General features: G+C 40.5%; 1 protein-coding gene across 17 annotated transcripts in view; it reads right to left on the bottom strand.

The window, feature by feature from the left end:
* TENM2 (teneurin transmembrane protein 2) overlaps positions 1–24,506 on the bottom strand; it is an 884,487-nt gene that overhangs the window by 164,231 nt on the left and 695,750 nt on the right. For all 17 annotated transcript variants that reach the window (XM_077186468.1, XM_054642789.2, XM_077186471.1 and 14 more), the window contains 2 exons: positions 13,525–13,759; positions 649–887 (listed from right to left, as the gene is read on the bottom strand). In XM_077186468.1, coding sequence (XP_077042583.1) covers positions 649–887; positions 13,525–13,759 — 474 coding nt within the window. The remainder of the gene's footprint in view (positions 1–648; positions 888–13,524; positions 13,760–24,506) is intronic.

The following is a 24,506-nucleotide window of genomic DNA, read 5'->3' as shown; positions in this document are numbered from 1 at the left end:
GAAAGGATTAGAACACAGTGTGGTCACTATGAACCTATGAATCACGGGAAATAAACACAACATTCAGGTTTCTATATTTTTCCTTACAAAATGCTAAGGATGAGTGGAATATGGAAAAGAACTGCATGCAAAATGGAACCACCTAATGATTCAAATGTAACACCACCAGGATTTAGGCACACAGACCAATATAGACCGAGAACTAGTAATCAAAACAATTTTGGTTTTTTTAATCTAAAGGCAGAATGTGATGGTAATATTTCAATTCAAATGCCACTGGCTTCTGTTACTTGTATGAATTCACCACCTATCACATTTTTTTTTTCTAAATACTTTTTAAACATATGGCACTACATCAAAAAGTCATTAAATCCCTCTGTTTGGACCATTTCTGAGATGTGCATACCTGACACCTAAAGTTAACACTGCACATTGAGAATCCTGAATCAATTTCTTGCTTCCACTGCTCTTACAACAGTGAACGTGACTGGAACATGTGATTTTTCCTCATTAATCAGTATAAGGAATAATAATATTCTTCGCTCACTGCGAGCACACATTTTTGAAACACGTTGAGCATCCTTTCATCTGCTGAACTTTCATTTTGTGACACAGCCATGTGATTGGAGAGAGGAAACACAGCCTTACCTATGAAATATGCTAGCAAGATGGCAAGCAGGACTGCAGCAGCAATTGCAGACAAAGCAGCACATTTCCAGCTACAGTACTTGGAGGGCTTTTTCAGCTTGAATGCATTCCTGGAGAATGTATTTCTAGGTAACAGCCTGGGAGGTGGAGTGTAAACTGTTCCTGAGGTCAGCGGGTAACCAGGGGAAGAACTACTGAACAGTGGAGTAGTTCCAGAAGATGTCTTAAACAAGAAATGCCTGAAAAACATAAAATGGAACAGAGTTGAAAATGGCAAGTCCTGTAGTTAAGAGAGAACATCTCCTACTCCTGTACCATTCCAGCTGTCACAGCCTGGTAAATTCAACCAAAAAGGATTTTGTAAAAGAAACAGAGAAATGAAAATTCTCCTTTTTTTTGCTACCAGATCTTAACAACTGGCACTGAAATACAGTGTCAGGATATCTTTCTTCATCTTTTCTGTAATTAGATGCCACTTGACCACATACCAGCTAAAACACCAGCATGACCCATGTCTGGGAGTTCCCCCTGGAATCCACCACTCAAAAAATGACTTAAGAAAACCACACTCTAAGTCTCATTCACACTCTTGGCAAAAGCTCCCAGCAAAACCACTAAGAACATACTGAGCAAAACCCATAGTCCTGTAGGAAATGATCTTGCCAGAATGAGAATTAACCATGATTTTGTGCTTTAACAGAACACGGGTTTGGTTTGAACAGCTAAGACAATTACCAACAGCACATGACTCAGCAGATAAAACCAGGATTTCAGCTGCCCATACATTGGTTAGGAAAAAAATAATAGAATACACTCAAATTAATCTCAGAAAATGCTGTCAACATATTCCAGACAGAGGAAATGGAGAAAGCAAACTGGAAGACTGATTTCTTTACATTAACTTCTCACAATCAGGAAGAACTGACTACAAACATGCTCCCAGTAATCAATAAAAAGAGAAGCACACAATAAAGGCTGTGGTCTTACAGAAAGCCACTTGGTTTAAGACAGAGAGCTCTGAAGACTTGCTCCATACCCTCTCCCTTCACAGCTCTGAAAAACAAGTGCTTCTTGGAATCAAACAGAATGAAGACACTCAGTAATCTCCAAAATCAAAATCACAGCCTAAAATAACCCGGGTCTAACTTCCAATGTAAAATATGTTGAGCATTTTTATTCAGATACAATCCAGTATGTCACTCTCAAACCACCTGTTAGAGCTTTAAAATCCATGTCACTCACTGACAACAACAATTTGGAAGTTGGAGGCTGAAATGTGTTTCCCAAGTATGCTTTCCAGCCCACCATCATGAATGTGCCTACTGTCAAGCATAGATTAGTTTATACCTATTCTACAGAACACCAGTAGTGATTTTAAAGGCATTTTTTTGAAATATTTGTTTTGAAATAAAACCCAGGGCATAAGAGATTGCACAGAACTTGCATACAGGTAAAAGACAGTAAAAGGAAGGCTGGCTAGGCTCCCCAGATTTCTGATTAAACATTTCCATTTGAAGAAAACCTCTGAAAATATGTTTTTGAGGTTTTTTTTTTAATAAATTATAAAATCTATTAATGAACATGAAAAATCACTTTGACATTGCCTTTGCTATTGATTTTTAAACTTCAAGTAGCCTTGTACATCCCTTTCCACAGTGACCAAAATCTAGTTTGTTGTGGAAAATACACAAAAACAGTGGCAGTATCTATCCACTGTCACAACTCTTTCTTTGTGCTTTGAAGACTTCAGATATGCAGTCAAACTCAAACAGGTTAATTCTAACTAGCTACTTCATAGAAATATTGGGTTTTTTAACAAATAAAGCCACCCTTCTTTTTTCTTTACCAGTGAGGGACGTTAGAGGATAGAATCCTTTTGTGCACGTCACGGGTGATCTACGGAAAAAAGCAATAAAGGCAAAGGGTAAAAGACTTCCCCTTAAAATTACCAGCCTTTTAAATTATGAAAAACACCTTTCAGCTAAAAGAAAGCAAGAAATAATGAAAGTCTGATGTCTTGAATCCTTCATTTTAATCTTTACTTTGCAACAGTACAATTAAAGTAACTGATGGGAAAATGATGTAGTGGGGCTGGTTGTGCCACACCAGATCTATTGACTCTTGTGCTCCTTCTGTCTGGGTAGAGCCTGATGAAGTGGTCAAGAGAAGCAGGTTTGGTCCTTCCTAGCTGCTCTCCAGGGTGGGGAGCACACAACCACTGCCATGGTTGGATCCAGGGACTGAAATGACACCGAGCACGAGGAGCAGGGGGAGCCAGAAGGAAGAGAGACCCAGTGGGACCAAGGCAGGCAGGAAAGCTCCTCTCTCATCCAGGATCATTCTTCCTCTGCCTCAGCCCCTTCTCCTCTGAATCCTCAGGTCAGCAATGACCCTCTTAGGCTTGCACAGAAGGGTCCATAACAGACAGTGCTTACCCTTTCCCTGCCCCACAGCAGATCTTTCAGAACCAAACTCGAAATTACAGTCCTTGGAACTGTCTTTATCTGAAATGCCTTTAAACCCAGGAATTTTATGTCCTCTTTAGCTGAGAAGGCAGCTACAGCACCAACAGAAATTTTAATATAAAGCATTGTTAAAGTAAACTCAGATATATAATGAAACTCTGCTCCCATTAAAATTGAATTAATGAATATCCAGATATGCTTTAATAGAACATGTCAATCACATCCTGTTGCATGTGAGAAGACAAAAAAAGTAGAACAAAAAAGCAGCTCCACTGTGATCCACTTTGAGATACATAAAGTATATAAAGAAAACCAAAACACTTATCCATGCAAACAGGATCTCTATGATATTGTTAAAACTAATCAGGACTTGGTAGAAGAAAAAAAAGCCGACTGAAAAGGAGAAGGTGTCATTCTCAAAGCAAAAGAGAAAGAATGTCATTGGATAAACCCTGAATTTTGTCACATTTTGTCCTACCCAGGCATTTTGAAAGCTGAATGTTCATTGTCTCAATTATGAGGACACCTGACAAAGTGGCAGCTATCAGACATCACACCACCTGAAAGTGCACAAGTTCTGCCTTCAAAAGTTAAGAAAGATGTTTAACTAAGGTGTGTTAAATGTCCCCAGGGCACTTTGGAAAACTGGCAGTGCATTCCAAAGCTGGGGGCCAGGTTAGCAGATGAACCTTAAACCACAGCAAAGCACACCAGAAAGACTGGGAACATAATGGACAAAACAGTTGGACCTCCAGAGTTTTAAAACTAGATTCAGCTAATAATGGAAATAAATTGACTTGTCTCAACTCTATCCCTAAACCCAATGATCTATAGCCATATTTTTATGTGAGATTTGACATGCTCTGGTACAACCAATTGTCTGTGGGCTGAAGCTGCACAGAGAGAACATGAGCATTTATCAACATTAATTACAGCCTCACAGTGGCAAGGCTGGGAGCATTTTACAATGTCTGCTTATGAAAAGAAATGATCTGATTTGTACCAGTTCACTTAATTTCAAATACACTCCACATAAGAATTAAAAAATTGTATTCTCTGTCTTACCTGTCCACCTATCAAACAAATTATGAAAAACACATTTTCTACCTCACAATTCAGCATTAGCAATTTGAATTAGACTGGGACTAATTTTCTATTTTGAAAACATGGGAATAAATTTGCTAACTCTCAGCCCAGTCTCCCTAATTTCTGTGGATCACTATGACAATTCCACACTGCAAAATTCACAAAAAATGCTTGCCAGCCTACAGTGATTCTGTTATTTCAGTGACCTTGAAAAGCTGTGGAAGGAGCTTGGGTGCTGCCCACAGAAGAGAAATTAACCCTGCAACTCAAGTCTGTGCTCTGCTCTCCTCTCCCAGGCTCTGGCTGCAGGATTCAGGATTCTCCAGGATTCAGGATTCTCCAGGATGCAGGATTCTCCAGGATGCAGGAATCTCCCCCTCTGTTTCCAGCACTGCTGCTGTGGGGTCACCCCAAAGGTGACATCTGGGAAAGCTGAGCTTGCCAGGGGACATTTGAGCACTGCCCTGTGCACTCATGGCAAATGGCAAAAGCTCTGTTTTGCCTCCTTCATTAATTCAGAGCTCTCCCTAGCATGTGCTTTCCCACAGGTCAAAAGGACCTGTGGTGTTCAGGGAACAGTGGTCTGACAGGGACTGTATTAACTTCCATATTCTTTGAGAGAACAATCAGCTTTTCCCCCCTCCTTTCTGGACAGATTGTCATGGCAGCACACTGCAAGAATGAGTGGAGGAAAAAAAATTGGTTTTGCGATGAAAAACTGTAATAGAAAGGAAGAAAAAGACATTTTCTAACATAAATTGCCTTTTTTTCCCCTCCTCATACTGTCCTAAACTTATTCTGTTGGATAAAAGAATAAAAAGGCATACAGAGAATTGTAATGCTTAAATTGTCTTTTTTATATTTTACAGGGGTTTTAATAGTAATTAATAAATAGAAATAGCTACAGGTCAAGAGAATAGTAACAGCTCAATTTAGTTGTTCTAGGACTTAAAAATATCTTCAAGCTGTGGTAAAATCACATCTGTCTATCATTTTATTGGACATTTATTCTTAGCAGAAAACAATGGGCTATAGAACATAATATACTGGCTTTCATTGTGATTAAAAAAAAAAAAACCTTCTGCACTTTTCAAAGCCTTCCAGAAAAGTAGCCATGAGTCATTTTATGTCAGTGGAAGCCTCAAAGTGGCTGCCAAATTCAGACAGTGAAGTTTTATGGAACATTTCTGACTTCCAAACAAAAAGAAACCAAGCCTGAAGAAAACCATGAGCTGTTCTCATGCCTGTTATGAAAAAATGAACTCTGAGGGGTAGACTAGTGCAAGCTTTGGTTACCTGTGTCTCAGTCTTTCCCCAAATGAGATTTATTTGTATATTCTCTCAGGTTTTTGCAGAAAACATGGGACCATCAGCCACATTTCCACAGCTGATGTGGTAAAACTGCACAGAAGTTTCTACCCTAGAACTCTAAAGCCATCAATAAAGCCTAACAAGTGTTATCTATTTGTGTTTAAATTGTACAGTTACAAAGCTGTCTCAATCATGTCAAATCCACAGGCTAAACTCAGTAAAGCAGTTTTTCCAGTGGAAAGCTGTTTAAATACACATCTGTATAAACCCAATGGCCATTTTCACACCTGGGTGTTGTGCACCCCACACCCAAATAAATGCCTGTGGAAACAGAGGACAGTCCTCATGACACTATTTGAGTGATTTTCAGCCTGCTGCAGATACTGATACAGAACTAAGGAAGAGTAATAGGAAAAAAAGGAAGTTACTACACTGAAGAGTAATTCAGGATGAACAGCTCAGTGTCACTGCATCCTCCTGATCCCTGCAGCAGCCCCCAGAGCAGCTCCAGCTCCTTAAAACCCTTGCTGATTCCTTAAGGCTGGGCTCTCCACATGCCCAGGCAAATGGCTCTAAAGGCTGCAGAGAGCAGAGCAGTGTCACAGAGGCTGCTGAGAGCCTGGCTGGCCTGTCACCACTGCCACCCTGCACCAAAGGCACAGCTGGACACGTGAAGCACAGTAATTGAACACTGCCTGACAGCTGGGCAGGGTGGTGCACAGAAAGGCAGGTGCCAGCCTTTGGGCACCTTGATCTGTCATTTTGTGAAACAAAAGCAAGCAGGCATTGCTCACAAAGGCACAGAGGCAGAACACCTGCACAGTGAGACAGCAGCAGCGATGGCTCGGCGTGGGCACCTCTGCACAGGACACCTGCTCTGCATCTGCAAGCTGAGATCCTCTTGGATCCACTTCTATAAACTTCTCTTCTAATCCCACTGTGAGCTGACCCCTGGAGGGTTCTCTGGGGGCTCTCACCATGTGCCCCTGGCTCTGGATTGTCCCCACAGCCCTGCCCCAGGTGCTCAGAGGCTGCTGAGCTGTGAGAGAGGCTGGAGAAAGGTGAGGTGGAAAATATAGAGATATATCTATATAGAATATATAGACTGCTGAACTGGGGATCACGAGCAGCTCAAGAGTTTGAGATGGAGAACACCAACTTGGAAAGGCATAAAATCCAGAAGGGGAACATGCACATGGCAGCTCAGCAGCTCCAGGGGCACCCATCACTCTCCTGACTGGTGGCTCCGTGGTCTAAAAAGATTCCAGGTACTCTGCAAGAGGTGTGAGCCCACCCATTCAGCCTGTCTGCCTGAATCCTACTCAGCTTTTGTGGGAGTTACTCATTCAATAGCCAGCTTTGCCCTTTAAATTTATGAATCTCCTTCTTGCACTACTGTTTATTCCCCAGGAACAGAGCAATCAAACTGCTGGTTAATGCCTAGCAAAGACTAACAGGCACAGCTACAGACACAAACACAAAAAATCAGGGTCTTTGCATGTATATGTACATGAAATTATAGAAGGATCAGTCAGCAGATCCAGGAACATTTAGGAGCTCTGAATCAACTCAGCTACAGGAAGTTTCTCTTCTTCATCAGAAAACCTTTTGTCTTTTTTTGCCATAGGTTCTGAGTAGTTGTTGCATGGTGCCAAGTGAAGTGCAATAATGCCTCCATTTGTTATTGCAGTGGTGAGGATTATGATAACAGTGTTTTGCATTTCAATGGGTCCATGCAGTTTTAACTTTCTACATCAATTAATGAACATAATTTCAAAACACTTCTATTTTAAAAAGCATACATGTAAGCTCTCCGCTATCTCTTCATTCAACTACTCACTTAACAAGAAAAAAAGAAAAAGTACTAACAGGGCTACTTCAATTCTGTAAGTCATAGAACAGAAGAATAAAACTCAGAGAAATTTATCAGTCAACACATAAGCTTAAATAAAGAGGAACTAAAATCACATAATTCTAGACTTTTCTTCATAAAGACCCTAAACATGCCTGTCTCTTCCTGTGCAGTCACTCACATTGCCTGCTCACTCTGCACAACCCAGAAGTTAAAAATGCAAATGACAAGATCATGAAAACATGCAATTATCTGCAATCAGTAAAAACTTCTCTGAGCTTATGTGTACGTGAGTGGGAGTACATCCAGATCGATTTTCTGAATCATCATTATGTATCCTGCTTTTGTAGTGTTCCCTTCCCCCTTTTCTCCCTCCTACTCATGCCTGTATTTGTTATGAAAATGATACTAGCCTGCTAAAAACGACCTTTTTACAGTGCTTTTGGAATCCTCCAAGTACATGGCTCAAATGTGTGTAAAGTCCTTGGGGATTCTTTTGACTGTGCTTTCCTTGACTCTTTAAAGTGCTTTTGATTTTTAGACAGGCCCAGAATCCATCTATGCAGATTGCAATTATTTGGAAAGTCCCCACAGCCTTTCTGCAACCTTCCCCTGCAGGAACAAGGCAATGAAGGAGTCAGTTCTTGCCTGAGCCTTCAGTCTCAGAGGAAGAACCTGCTCTAGCATATGAACCTGTAGCTGCAAGTAAATGGTAAGAGAAAGTCACAAAAGACAAAGCAAAATAAGAGTGAGGACTCATTGCACTGCTCCAAGTAGTTGTTTGTTATGCCAAATATATCCTAGGAAATCGCATTAACAAAAGGAAAGGAAATTTTGTTTCACTGTTCTGTTCCAGAACATTTTGCATCATGTACAAAGATATCAAAATATTGAGACATCATTGAAAATAGGCAGACAATTGCAGAGAGCAGTTGTAGTTTGGAACTTCAACACATTCAGAAACTTCGAGTTTACATATTCAGTTCAAAGTTCTGCAGCTGATCTTAACACCCCAAGATGGTAAAAAAGAGAACTTGGTACTAATGACATTTCAGATATTTAATTTCTTTCTTTAAACAATTCATATTGCTTTCCCCCACTGTTAAATCTCTCTGCTCAGTGCCCTATTCTTGGCCTTTTTGCCCTGACTGCCATAGGCTGTGCCCAGGCTCAGTGCACTGTGTCCATTCCTGCACTGCACTGAGCTGGAGCACTGGGTGCAGATGTTTCCCAGCTGTGCTACCCCATGATTTTGAGTTCAAGCACTGCATGGTGCACACTGGGATCAGCTCACATTGCTGCTCCATCCTTTATGCTCCCACTGCTGTCCTCAGGCTCACCTGAGTGACTGTGCTGGAATCAGACTGGCAAAGTAACAAATGCAGCTTGAACCCCAGGAAAAGGCAAATATTTTGAAGAGTTCTTTTAAAGGCTCATAGCAATTCTTTTCAGGTTAAATTTTTAGATTTCTCAATCTTTAAACTGATCTTGGCATGAACCTCATATTTGGACCATTGGTCTTATACTACAGCCCACAAGATCTAAAGAAACCCATTTCATAATCACCAGAAGGGTGGCCACCATCCTTCTCTTCAAATACAGAAGAAACATTAGGAAGTTACAGCCTTCCTTAAAGCCTAGCATCACATCCTCCTGAGCAAGCACAAAGAAATTATAGACATAGGTAGAAAATTATCTTTGCAACTGAAAGATTTGGACTGAAAATATTTCAAATTACGAGACTAATTATGAGAACTGAAGAATAAGAGTAATTTCTATTTAATTCTATCCTTTTTTCTTTTTCTCCTGAATTAAGTATTATTAGTGATACATCAATATAAAGTACTGAAAGAGGCATTAATAAATCAGACAATCTCAGTGAAACATGAATCCATGGCAGCTCCTCTGCTCTCCTCCCTCACCAGTCATCCCAGTGCCCATGTGGGGTTCTCATCCCAGAGGATTCCTGCTGTGTGAGGAGCCACAGGAACCTCCCTGCCAAGCCATGCCTTTCTCCCTGTGCCCTCAAAGCATTCCCAGCTTTCAGCAGAGCTCTGCCCCTCTGGCTGTCAGGAATGAGACCCACCCTGGGCTGTTCAAAGGCAGTATTTTCATCACACATCCCCCTGGAAAGCAATGATTAAAGCAACAATAAAGGAACACCTCTCAACTGGAGAAGGTAGAAACCAGCACTTTGTTAGGAGGAGGAGGAGATGCTTTGAAACACACTGCAAGAGGACAATAAAAGTTAAAGAGCATTAAACAGCAGCTCCGAGCCTAAAGGTAAAGCAGCTAAATACTGCAGAAATGAACCATAAAAATAGCACCATAAAAATGCTACAGCCATGCATTACTGTGTCCTTACTTAGAGATATTTCAACCCTTCCATTACAGACCCTTATTTCAAAGAAAACAGAGTGATCATGTAGCCAGGCTGGGAGCCTGATGCAGCCATAAAGCAGGAAAGGGAAGGCACAGCCCCTGTTTGTTTACCTGAACCAGGAACACCACCCTAAAATCAAGCACACATCACTGGAAATGTCCCAGGGGAGGTTCGCCAGGGCTTTGAGCAACCTCAACTAGTGGAAGGTGGCCTTGCCCATGATGATCCTTAAGCTCTTTCCAACCCAAACCATTCTACAACTCTAAATAAGTACAATTAGGAACTCTGCACAGGCATGTTGCAAACTCAGTACTCCACTAGAAGCAATGAGCTGCTGCAATACAGATAAATGTAATTATGTAACAAATACAGCACCACAAAGGGTCCACAAAGATTTGGGCACAGTTGCCTGAACAGGCCACATTAAAATATGTGCAAGCAGTAAAAGCTTCCCACAATGAAAATAAAGCAAATGTGATTAATAAGCTCCAATCAATACTGAAACAAGAGATAGAGAAAGGATATATTTGGAAAATGCGATGTCTCCAAACAGTCTGAATTTAGCCCAAACTGCCTAGGACAACACAGGAACAAAGGGAAGGTTAAAATATTCTTACCAGAAAAAAAAAAGCAACATGCAGACGCGTGTTGTATTATTCAATGATTTCAGCACTTGGTACTGTTAGATAAAGAGACATCTGGAATCTAAATTGTGATCTGAGTTTTGTCGTGCTGACACAAAGCATTCCCTTCAGACAGCTCAGGTGCTGCCTTTTGTTTCATAATCAGTAACGTGACCACTTGCACATCATTTTCAGTAGAGAGCAGGATCTACTGAAGGTAACTGAAAGATGAAAACTGAGAGTTATGAAACCCTCTCTTGATAAAGCAGGTGCTGTCAGTGCTGGCTTGGCCTCCTGAGCGCTCCTCTACTGAGATTAATAAACAGATAACAAGATAAAAAAATTAGAGTTGTGCGCTATGAAGAGGCAGAATGAGAGGGGTCAGTGTTCTGCAACAAGCTAAAGCTTTAAAGTAAAAAGGCTGAAGTAAAAAGTTACCAAAAATACACCTTATTTTTTTTTGTGGCTATTGGTATCAATGTAGATGAAACAGCAGTTTTAAGGGGGAAGAATTACAGGCTAATTCTGAAAGTCTCAATGATTTCACAAGCATCAGTTTCAGTCATTTTTGAGTTAATATTCTTGTGATGAAACTTGTCATCAAGCCCTGTCAGGTGTGTAATTTCAGAGAAGAACTAAAATCGATCCTGAAGCAGCTCTGGAATAGTTTTGGAAGACAGCAATTCTGCCAGGACATTTTCTAATAGCTTAATGCTTGCCTGTGACAAACCTGTCTTCCAAAAAGCTCCAATTAACTGCATCCTGCAAGCTCCAGAAATAACAGCATTCACAAAGTAACCTTTGTCATGTACACACACACTGCCAGAGGTTGCAGGATAAGAGAAAAAAGAGAAGAACCGAAGTCAGTAAAGGCATTCACAGTCACCTCTGGCTGGGAATAGGTACAAAATCAGACACTAAAAAAACCCAGCCAGACAAATGCCCACTGCTGTGGCTCAGGGGTGCCAGGATGATGGCAGAGTCCTTTTGTGAATATCCCAAGGAATTCCCTCCAGCTAAAGTGATTGGTAAATTGGGACAGTCTTGAGCCTTCAGAAATGACACATTTCAGGTATTGTTGTACCCAAGAACAATTCCATATGGGAAGAGGCAGACCAGGAACAGCACATGGCCACTCTACACCAGAATTAAAAGTAGGTACTAACACTGGGCAATGAACCACACTGCCAGAACCAGTCTGGCTGAACAGGACCAACACTTCTATCTCGTAATTCTTAGCAATAAATAACAAATTCAGGATGTCCAATCTAAGTTCTATAAAATAGCAGAGGTTCTCACAAAAGCAGCAGTTCAGAGTCAAGGGTTTTTGGGATTTTTTTTTTTTTTTTTTTAATTTGGCCAAAGTTAGCTCCAAACCTTCAGTAAGCAAGAATCTCCTCCTTTCCTTTTTTGGCCATCTTGACTTCAGATAACCTGAATTCGCTTTCCACTTCTTCATGGCAGCCACGTTCCCACTTTAGCAGAGCAGGACAAAGCGAGGGCAGCCCCCTGTGCACACCCCAGCCCAGCACAGACTGGCACAGACTCCCTGCCCCTTGCAGGCTCCTTTCCTCCCCATGGAGCTGCAACCCACCACTGATCAACCCCTGAGTAACACCAGCTTCAGTGTTGCCAGCTCCAGCCCAGCCACGCCAGCTCCTCCCAGAGCTCCAAACCAGAGGGACAGTCTTGAATCAAGTGTTGGAGGGGCTGGGCTGGGGGTGTAGCACCCCCAAGATGTGGCTCCTCAGGCTGTGACCCAGCAGAGCCCCTTGAAAACCCTGGGAGGCTGCAAACCAAACACAGCATCCCAGAGGCTGTGGCAACCGAGCAGCTGAAACCCAGGCAGGAGCCAGTGCTCCCAGCAGCCCAGCTCCTCCACCTGCTCCTGTGTTTGTCACTCTCCGGGCAAGCAACACCACCCTGCTCTTCCAAGCACTTGATTCAGCACCACAATAGCTAATTTTAAATTCTGAGAGATCAGCTCTGCCAACTCTGCTATTTAAAGTGCAAGTTAAATATGTTTGACATTCCATACCCCAAATGACAACAAACCAGAATATTTAGACCAGCAGCATGTCAGGCATTTATTTATTTATTTCTCTGTCAGGCCTAAGTGCTGCACCTTTTCATTTATATGCTGCTGTTTGCCCCACAGGCATCAAGCTGTTAACATGTACAGAAGAGATTAAAATGAACTTGCATGCTGGATGAGGTATAAATTAAAATTATAGTACTGTCAGTCATGAATCTCGGATTGTTTCTCAAAGTCTCCCAAAATGCATAATGTCAAGTGAGCCTCTGTTTGTTGCTTCAGGAAAGGCAAAATGTATAATTTTTCAGCAGCACAGCCAATATGAATTCTAAGTTGTCCCTGAGCCTGTGATATAAATATGCTGTATTAATAGCAAGAGTTGTGTATGCAAGGAAGGTCCAAGTCAATAAAAGGCTTTAAAATGGGATGTGAGCAGCGATATTCACTGTGCACCTTCCAGTGCAAAGCAGACTGGGACTGCTGGGTCTTCTAATGCCACTCACTCCCCATGCTGTGTCAGAAAAACCACCCCTGACACAGAGAACACCAAAAACAGCTCCCAGCAAACCAAGGGTGGTCTCTGTGTGCTTTGGAGGACCACCAGTGGCATCCTCCAGGTGTCCATCCCCACAACCTGCTGTCAATGCACGGCGAGCCTCGTGGCAGGGAGGAACGATGCATCTGGCTCCATGAGGTCAGGAGGCTAATTTATTACTTTATTATACTGTATTATATTAAAGAATACTATACTAAAGAATACAGAATACTATACTATATTACTATACTATGTAGAATACTATCCTATACTAAAGAATACAGAAAAGATACTGAATGCTAAAAAGATAATAATGAAAACTTGTGACTCTTTCCAGAGTCCTGACACAGCCTGGCCCTAATTTGACCATGAGTCAAAACAACTCACACCAGAACCCAATGAAACAATCACCTTGGATAAACAATCCCCAAACACATTCCACATAACAACACAGGAAAAGCAAATGAGCTAAGAGAATTGTTCTCCTTTTCTCTGAGGCTTCTCTAGCTGCCTTTTCAGCTTCCCAGGAGAAAAACCCTGGGTGAAAGGACCACGTTCAGAGAAAGTGAATGCCCCAAGCACCCACCTGGTCTCGAGGGGGACGTTGCTGTTGAGCACCCAGCTGTCCTGGAGCTGCACGGACTCGGGCGTGGTGGCCAGGTCGTTGGGCGCCGGCGCGGGCGCGTGGATCTGGTTGCGGCGGTTGGTGAGCGAGTTCCTGTTGAGGGAGTTGGCAGAGGAATGGTGATGGGACAGGGAATGGTTGTGAGGAGGAGGGAGAGGTGGCCTCAGCGTTGATTGGCTGTGATGATTTGAAGGGCCTACAACAGAAAAGAGAAACAAATCACAAATGTGTGTGGTGGCACCGCTCTCCTTGGCATTTTCAAGGGGTCACTGCCTGGGAAAAGAGACTGTGCCTCTTGGAGCTGTGGGCATCAAAGGGTGGGCAAATCAGAGCAGTGATTATTGGAGAGCAACACAAAACAGTGCTTCCAGCCTGCACAGCTGGCATGTTGACAAGGACTCTATTTAAATTTGAAAATACTTCTTCATGCATTCTCCCTGGAGAAAGTCTCCTCAGTGGAGCAGCCAGGACAGCAGCCTAGCTGGACCATTCCCTACATCTACCAGGAGAAAATTCACCCCCTCTGTTTCTATCTGCTCATCTTTGAGCAGATGAGCTTTGATGGATTAAAAATAGCCTTTGAGAATATGGTCTTTAGGTCCCTATAAAACTTAATCAGAGAAATCAATCTTCTTTCATTCACTGTATTTTACCAATCAGCTTCAAATGAACAGGATTTGTGCCAGCACAAGAAGATTAAACTCCAAATATGAAAGGAGAGCAGCAAGGCAGAGATGGTATCTTTCATGTTATTCCATGTGATCAGGATTTGGCCTGTATTTTTCTATTTACAAACGCCACAAACACACAGCAAGATCTGGAAATTATGTAACTCTTTCAGACTCTTTCATTGAAAAATGACAGATGATATTTTTTAGGGATAAAGAAGGATATAAACTTTTCTCATTCTTTGAGTACTGATATGTTTGCATTGATAGTGAAAAATATTTTTTTCTAATCATTAAGGCAAATGGATTAAAATAACAGCACATGAAAAGAAAATCTGATAAGCGGGTGTCATTCTAGAAAATCTGATAAGCGGGTGTCAGTCTACATAAATGTAGACTGGTAAATAAGTTCATGTGCAATTCTACACATTACAATAATTTATGTCTAATAAAAACGGCAAAACAGCAAAAGAGAATGAAGAAAACAAACACTATAATGAACTGTATGCTTTAGACATTGTATCAAGTTGTTTTCTAGTGAACATTAATCAGTAATACTAGAGAAATGATAATTTTAATGATGCATGTTTGTTTTTAGAGACTGAAGCAAAGTACTTCATTGTACTTAATGAATCAAATAATAAAAAGAAAACATCACAAAACATCATTTGCAGCAAGACTGATCTTTGTCACATGAAACAAAGAAGTCTAGAAAAGCTGCTAAACTGAGTAATTACTGTAACTTAAGGAAAGCCAATATTTATAAAAACCAAAATAGACACAAAATGACACTGCATCCCCAAAGCAGCAGGAGGGTATTTCCCCAGCATGGAGCCTGAGCTGCAGCAGCACTCAGGGACATGGCTGGGGTGGCCTGCCAGGGCTGGGCTGGGCTCAGACTCGAGGATCTCACAACATTTTCCAACCTGAGCCAGGGTTCTCCAAGAGCCCAGGGGCAGCTCTCTGCTGGCACTGCTCTGCAGGGCAGGGAGAGGCAGGGACAAAGCCTCTTCCCAACAGCAGCACAGGCAGGGAGCAGAGAGTGCAGAGGTTTGGACAGAGGCTGTTCATGTTCTGCATTCTGAGGGCTGGGCAAGCACAGGCTGCTGAGCAACAGAGCCAGGCGTACTGGGGCTTACACAAGGCAAGTATAACTTCTCCTCTGACAAGAAACTTTAGGAAATCAATTATAATAAATTCTGCATCCTCCCCATGTTGCCTTAAATCTACACAGCAGTTTCTTTATCTTTTTTGAATGTCTGTTGCCAGAACGTGCCCCCTGTGGCAATGTCAGCTGCTTGAAATACAAAGGCACCTTTTATGAACACATCCTAAATTTTAAGGCCATCATATGTGCAGCTCTCCTCACTATCCTTGGCTATGTCTTATCTAAGCATAAAAGACACTGTTTAGCCAATAAAGTTTGATGTTTAAAACCCCCATTTGGACCTCCAAGAACATCAAATCTGTAATCTGTACTAGGTCCTGTGCCATTCCACAACAGCACGCAGAGCAAGACACAGCAGGAAGAAAATGTGTTTGGACAATATCCACATGCACAGAAGCTTAAGTGGAATTACTCTCCTAGTCTGTGTTCTGACTTTAAACAAAGCATGCTTGGATTTCAATAAGTGAATATTTATGAGTGATAAAATACAAAACTGTGCCCTTGTGTTAATAGTTACTTCAAAAGACTCATGTGCATCATGTTTTCTCAACTTACTTTAGATGCAGCTTTTCCTTCTCAAGGATAAGTACAAAAAAGTCATACCCACATAAACAAACCAGTTTTGCTCTGAGAGCCACAGTAGCACCAGTTAAATACAGACTCTGAATCCTGTCACCACAATACACGGAGGCTGCTCTTAAAAGTGAGCCAAGTGCACATCAATGAGAATGAACAGCATTTCTGTAAGACTAAAAAAGAGCTGAAATCAAATTACCACAGATTATTTAATCTGCCTCAAGATTCAGCTCCCACACAGTAAATGTAAGATACTTTGCAAAATGAGCTGTGCAGAGGAAACTGAACACACAGCTGCAAAAACTCTGAAATCTGGTGCAAGACAAATGTAGCATTTAATACAGAAAAATAAACAAATACCAATATTAACATCATATAAATATTATATAGCTTCTATTAAAATGTATAAAAGCTTATATATATAAAAAGTACTAACTAGGGACATGCACACACTTGTGTATATATGAGAGAGATAAAAGCTTAATGTGCTGCTTCTTCATAAACCTGTTCAAATGAACCAAAAGCAGGAGCCCAACACTGTTCAACTTGCCAGGGATATAAAATTGGATTCACATCTGAACATCTGAGCACTTCTCTGAGAGCATCTTTGCCTAAATTAAAACTTCACCAGCAGTACCTGCAAATCTGCTGAGCTCTGCAGTCCAGAGCAGGAAATCACTTGTCCCATAATAAAGGATCCAGAGGGATTGGCCCCATGGATCCCATGACATGACACGCTCTGGCCCCTGGAAATTGCCTTTGATTTGGAAGCTTAAACACAATGAGTGTCTTGATGGAGTACATCTGGCTTTTTACATCAGGAAATGGATTTTATTTTTGGTATAGCAGTAGCCAGTATTGGTCTGGGGGACAATACTGAGGAAATGATGCCTTTTCTCATTTAGTAGCTGAATTAGTCATTTCACCAGGATACACTATACAAGCTCAAACATTTAGAATTTAAGGAAAAATCTTTTAAAACCATAGGGAAAGTCAAAGACCTCGAAATCTGGAATACTGGTACTCTCCACACTTAGGCTTTTAAATATTTCTAAATTTTGCATTTAAATTCACAAACAGACAACATATCTAATTCCAATCAATTTTATTACACATTGATTGTATGAGCATTTTCAAAAAATCACGGCCTGGTGTCCACATAATCAACATGTCATTCTTCAAGAGATTCTCCCAGAGTCAAGAATATCAGCAGCACTCATTTCAAATTAGAAGTTGAGTGAGGGTAAATTGTGTTGTAATTAAGTAATCTGAGAATACAAAGTCTGATCTGTGTAGCTTCGAAGCAATCATAAGCTACCCAATTGACTTAGTTTGGTTTAATCAGAACAAAAATCTAAAAATAAATAAATAAATAAATAAATAAATAGATAGATAAATATTTTTTCCCACTTCATTCTTTTACCTGGTGAAACATTTAAACAAAGCAGGATAGCAGTGCTGTTGTGGCACAGCCTGGCAGGGGTCACAGACAGCCCCTGGATGTCCCAGAATTACAGGTACCTCAATGATGGCTGAGAGCTCCTGAGCACACACTCCCAATCACTGCTTGGCTTTTTACAATCCAAATGCTGACTAAAATACAACAGAAAATTCAGATCTGGTTTAACATGGTCAAAATAGTTTTTCATAGCTCTTCCCAGGCTTTGGTACACTCAACTCATGCACTAAATCCAAGCAACACAGTGATCTGAGGAGAACAAGTTGATCTCCCATCACAGAGATGAAACACAAAGCAGGAAAAGCAGCATCCTTAATCTAAGCAAAACAATTGCTTCCCTAAAGCAGTTGGGGAAGCCATCCAGTTCTTTGTCAATACTGCCTCAAAAAGTAATGGAGATTGTATCTCAGTTGTGCTGAATTACCTTCTCAGACATTATTAAAGGCTAAAGAGACATTACACCTCCGCATCATTCCTTTTCACAAAAGAACTAAAAGGGAAAACCCAAACATGTATCATTTTTCTGAAATGAACAATGACACAACTATTTCCTTATGCTTTAAACAATGCAAATACTGAACAAAAAAAAAGCCCAAAACTGAAGCTGATGAATTGAAAGAAAATAATTAAAAAAACCCACAGACAACCCTTGTCAGCCAGCATTAGAAACCTTGTCTGCAGCACTGTTGGCTCTTTATTCAAATCCCTCTGCCACTTGTTTTCCCAAGGAAACCACATCATCCCACCACAGTGAGTAAGGGCTGTTTCACAGAGCCACAGGGCCACCTTCCAAGGCAGATCCACCTTCCAAGGCAGCTGCCATGACTCTGAGTCAGGGAGAGCAGGAGTGTGGCAGTGGCACAGGGGCTGCTGTGCCCAGCATTCACAGGCTGGGCTTTGTGCTGTCTCTGCTTCAGTTCTCCTGTTTGTTTGCTTCATTCTCTGCATTGTTTTGTGCTAGGCCCTTCCTAAATGGCATCTCAATGTTTTGAAAATGTTTTCAACACATGGTGTAAAGAAGAAAGTTATCTCACTCCTAACCATGGATACCATTACCTCTCTCTCGTGTTGTTTGAAACCCAAGACATTTGCCAGGTGTTCCTTCTTTTGTCTGCCTGGTTTTTTTACACTCTTTGAGGCAAGAATAGGTTGAATGACTGGCTGTCATCCCAGACTGTACATTTCAAACTGAAAATTCAGTAAATGTGTGATATGAAACAGTAAGTCACTTATCAGTGTCTGCCAGTGCATTGCAGCCATGGCCTCAGCACAATATTGCAGTACAAAATTAAATGTTGCTCTGACAAAAAAAATAAACAAAAACAAACACAAAAACCCCAAACCAACCAAAAAACCACCAAAGTAGAAATACCCCATTTCTTGCCTACAATATCCAGTGTGCACAGTCATAGAAGCAAAAGCAAAACTGGACCCTTCAGCAGGAGTCAAACCTAAGGGATTCCAGTCCTATAACCACCTCTTTCAACTGAGGGTCACCTGCAAAAAGGTTCAAACTCACTGCTCTACAAGATAGTATTCCCTGAGACACCATGTACTAATTATATTTGTTGAAATACATCACTTAAATATTCATTATCACATGCGTGAGGTGCATGGGCTGCATGAAATAATGTCTGGTCAGTGGCAATCACATCAGTTCAATAATACTGTTTATACAGCCTCAGTGTCCTGTGGGACTTTACCATATGTATATGTATGTTACACATATATGAAAAGGTAGGCACACTATTTCAAATTTTGAAAGAGAAGTCGGAGTTTTCTTCTTTCTAATTGAAAAAGAATGATCCCACATTTTTTTCAATCTATCTTTTAACTGAGTTTCCCAATACTGATATAAATATGAAACATATTTCAGAGAGTTTAAGGATGTATTTATGTTCTTCAGCTCAGGTACATGAGCACTATTCACACCATTGTTTGAAGAAGGCACCGAAGTAAGAAGAACTAAAAAAGAAAAGCAGGCAGGTCTATTTCTAAGCAATGAAGCTCATTATTACTGTCATCATTACTGTGGAACATTTTAGTGCAGAAAGGTAAATGTTGCTCTCTAGGCTTGGCTCTGCAGAATGGGAAAGAGCTGGACCCTGTCTAAAGACTCAGACAAATTCTTGCCTGAGCTCAAACAATTTGAAGCACTGGGAATCACACCAAAGTGAAAATGAAGACACAGATTTTTCTGAACAACAGACAGAAATTTCTGAACAGGAATATTTAGGCCAGCAGTGGAACCTGGTGACATTTTCCTGACAGGATTATGGCCTAAAAGCTGCTGCTTCTTTGACTGGCCTACGGGGGACCCTGAAAATTGTCATGGTGATGTAAGAATAACTGTGCCATAATTTCCAGTTCATTGTGAGTCCCAAGTCAGGTGCAATAGAAAGTCATCCCTGAAGCTGTTACAGCAGCACTGAGGATCTTGCATCACCCAGTGAGCTGGAACTCTTTTGGTTTCCAAGGGGCACAAGAAATGCCAGCCACGGGTGGTTTAATGCAATGCACGACCTTGATTATTTCAGAAGTGTCACAGAAGGTATTACACAGTGTCCAAAACACTCTTTTTTTTTTGTTCAACCCAATCTCTTAAAAAATTTTAAAATATTTAAAAATTTAAATTTTTAAATTTAAAAAATTTATACCAGAAAGAGTCTCTCAAAACAAATTTCTAAAGTAATTATGTCAGAAAGAAGATCTACTAGGAAACAGCTTTTTAATAAACCAGCCTTCTAGGTGCTGCAGCTCTTTGAGAGAAGGAATGGTCTATCAGCAGAGTAATGATTTGGAATCTTTCTGCTGTTTGAAGAATCTGTAAGGTCAAGTTGCACCACTGAGAAGTTTGGCAGCTGAACTACAAATGAAACGAAATATGTTGAACCAGGCTTTCAGCATCACGTAATTTCTCTGTTTCTGAGGCAGTATTATCTCTTCCCAGCAGCACTAAATTTTTCAACTTCTGAATTTTTTTTTTCTTATTCCATCTTCTACTACTGCCTTAGGACAACTCACCATAATGCACAGTGCACACTAATCTAGACTTTTTTTTTCTTTAGTTCAACAGCAGGATCAACAAAAATATAGTATTTTTCTTGTCTAAAAGGAAAAAAAACCCAAGAACTTCCATCTTGCAACAAGGTTCTTCAATGGGTTTTCAGGGTTTGACCATTTTTTCCCAGAAATACTTACAATATAACCCCTTTGGCCCTCAAAAAGCATGAAAATAATAATTAAAACCAGTTTTACTTTTAGGCTGAACCAACTGATAATCAACTGATGGAAATAAACACTGATATATAAGCATCATTAACATGAAGGCTCACTGACATATACCAGCAAATAGAGTGTTCCTGGAGGAGCTACCTGGGAGAATTCAATTTCATAGCTCCTGGGAAGCCAGTTATTTACTACCTGGACCATCTGTTTCTCAACATGCACAACAGGTAAAAATAATTTGTGTGGAATATGTGGAAAAAGTAAGAGGAATGTTGCATAATTCTAGAGTAAAGAAAAGCAAATATAATGCAATGTACATGATGCCCTGGATCAGGCTTTTCAATGGGTTATTTCTCTTTTTAAAAGCAGGCAAGATACAAGGATGTACAAGACAGAAACAAGGATTTGTCTGCCTCCAGGGAACTGCAAGCTGCAATACTACATGACTGGCATTTCTTTCACAGGCAGTGAGATTTCATTTGAATTCTTTATTGGTTGTTATTGGACTAAAGAAGGAAAGTCACAAACCATTCAGATAAGAAGTCCTGTTTAAGTTTCCTGACTTTTCAAGGTACCAGAGATGTTATCTTCAGCTACAAGTAGTAAAAGATTCCGTTACTCAGGTGAAACCAAGGGTTAATGAATAAAATACAGAAAAGCATTTTATTGTAAAGTAAATTAATTGTAATTAATTTGTAATTAATTGTAAAGTGCTGTATGAAAGGCCTCACACAATTTATCACTAAGATGAGGCACCCATGGAGCTTGTGCTGGCCAGCAATTCTCTCAGGAGCACTGCAGCAAATACTTCCCTACCACTGCATTTACCGTGGAAAAATCTCCTGCAAGCTAGAAACTCACTCTGTAGCACAGCAGAAAGGAAACAGCCCACTGAGAACTTTGTCTAGGTAGAAAATGTCAAGTGTTGTCTTCTCTAAATAGCATTACTAACATCTTGCAGAGAGACTCAATCCTTACCAAGACATTAAACCTCCATGCAATTCTCCATTAAGGGAGCTTGAAGAGACATGGGAGACTAGAGAGTAGTTAAAAATCAAGATAGCAATTTGGGTAAAACCTCTGTGACTCTGCAAAAATTGCTACCAGCTCTTTCTAATGATGTGAGACTATCAAAACCTGTGCCTGAAATCTCTGTTTTACCCTAAGTGTGGATTGCAGGAATCCCTTGGACATAAAAGGCTCAGGGCAGGTAAAGCCATAATATGATAGATGAATTTCAGCAAACCCACAGACCAAGGAAAAAAAGTTTTTGACACTGAAGTTGGCTTGTGAAATGATGGCAGAGGAGCAAAGATGAGCATTCTGCAACCAGTCAGACAATTCCACTTCTTTGAGATATGGGCAGAAGAAGAGAAGCAAAAAAGACACAAAATAAATGTGTCCTAAGAGCTCTTACAGAAGCTTCTCCCACCGAGAAGTGAAGCTTTTGATGCTCATTGACACCCTGGCCTGTACCAGATAATGTTTGGACAGTGTGGGGCAGTAAACCTGGATCAGATTTAGTCTGATATAATGTAACTTGGAACAAGAGTCTTCCCCTCCACAAGCTTTGAAGGGAGCCATTGTTCTTTCCACCTCTCAGGAGCCCACTAGAAGAAGGAGCCCATTTTCATTAATTTGTCAACACTTCTAATACAGAAGATATTAAATTGCAATTCTATATATGAAAAATCCAATAACATTATTTTAATTTGATATCACAACCAGGATACATAATGACAGCACACAATCTTCCTATTTCTAAATTAATATGCAAGAAAACTCTGTGTTAAATCTTCCATAGAGATACACTTAGTACATCAACACTTTTCTTCACAGACCTTCTATGAACCACAATGTCAGAGGAATATTTAGAAACAGATGTGTTCTCAAGCTTAAGAAATCCCAAAGCAAAGAGGACTTCTTTCCCCTAAACATGTGTAGTCTTTAAAGTGAAAGTTGTTTTTGTTATATTGTTACCAATAAATTACAGATATCTATGGTTTTAGGTAGTGGGATACTTACTAGGTGTCCATACTTATGAAATGAACAAAAATCAAATTACTTGAAAAAATAAAGTTATTTAATAAATTATTGCTGTTGGGTAGCTGTGACTCCACACCAACAAAAGTTACCTTACAAATTAAAAAGAAAATTAAGATATCCATTCATTTTTACTAATTTTTTTTTGTCTGTTCTGTGTGAAAGATTTTAATTTACACTCATTTATCAACTCAGACAATTTCACTAATGGAGGAACTCATTTTGATAATAAAAAATCAAACTGCACTTTTAGAAGGTTATCAGAAGGTGGGTACATGCACACGGCACCTGGATCAGGAACAAGTATCATTTTCTAACACAATTCTTAAAAAATAGGGTTTTCTTATACAGTACTAAAGGAATATGACACCCACATAGAAAAGATTTAATTTCAAATGAATGCACCTGAAAGAAATATTCACAAACATGGGAGGGCAGAGGAGACATTAAACTGGCCAGTTAAACATGGTAGAGAAAGGGACCTTAAACCAAACCATGTTGTACTGTGGCAACATTGACTGTGGAGTTTTTATCTCAAAAGTGACTGCAGTCAATGACACACAAATGGAAATGATCACTGCCAACAACAGAATGCAACAATAGTGCTAACACCTCGGGTTCTCTACAGGATCTTTTCATGTGCTTCACAAACAAACCCAGTAAGGAAAGGATGCTATTGGAATTTGATGTTACAAACTGAAACAGAGAGCAGAGCACTCACAGGGAATTGTGTGACCAAAGCCTGGTCCACCAGTTTCACCCAGGTCTTTTTCTTCTTCCAACAGACCTTCAACATCTGACATGTTTGTCCAGTCACAACCAACTAAAACACGTGAAAATAAATTCCAGTGGGTGCTAACAGAAAGTGTCCCATGTTTAACTATTGCTTCCAACAGGTTTGGTTTGGGTGTTAGTTTGTTTTTTAAAAGCAGAATATTTCAATTACACCTCGGAAACAAATGAGGAAACCCCTACACTGGATGAAGATCTAGAAATGCAGGATTGTTCTGCCAGATCTCTTACACCTGTTAAAAACAACAACAAAACCCCCAAACCAACACCACACAGCTGATCAGAGATTTTTCCATTTGATACACAACACAAGTCCCACCCATGGGGCAGGTTTAGATTTCCAAGCTAATGTATTAAGTTAGTATATTTTAAGAGAGATACAAAAGCAATAACTACTCTCTACAGGGCATGCAAGCCAGTCATCCTTAAAGCTTGAAGACTGATCTATGCAGATTTTCTGCATCATAAAATAGTCTGGAATAAAACCCAAACTGCACATCAGTGTAGGATGCTGATAGACATCTTGATCTGGTTTCACTATTTCAATTTAGCTGCATATTGTTTGATACTGCTCAGGGAAATATGACAAGCTGTGCCACGAATGGAAGGGAAGAGAACCAACTCTCTGTTGCTGTACATTATATTTTTATTAACTGAGACTCTAAATTTATGAAATACTGAAGAGAAATTATTAAATTATTCATCAGTGATAAGACAATTAAGAAGCAAACTAAGGAGCAAGTGGAAGCTTGGTCCTGAGGGAGAACAGCTGGTCTTCTCATTAAAAGTATGTTTTGGCAGCAAAATACCCTCTGAACAGAGGGAACCTGCTGCTAAAGCAGCCTCTGAGTCAAATTTAGGAGCAAGTGACAAAGACAGGCTGATGTGAAGAGCAAGGTGGGGCACTCTGGGCAGCAGCATGGGGCTGGTGCCAGCCATACTCCCCCTGGCACAGGGCTGAGGTGACTGCATTGTGCTTTGGAGCCACCCCATGACATGGAAGCTGCCT

Source organism: Agelaius phoeniceus, chromosome 15 (genome assembly GCF_051311805.1).
Source record: "Agelaius phoeniceus isolate bAgePho1 chromosome 15, bAgePho1.hap1, whole genome shotgun sequence".
NCBI lineage: Eukaryota > Metazoa > Chordata > Aves > Passeriformes > Icteridae > Agelaius > Agelaius phoeniceus.
Note: the sequence above shows the minus strand (reverse complement) of the source record. Positions and strands in the feature narration are given on the sequence as shown.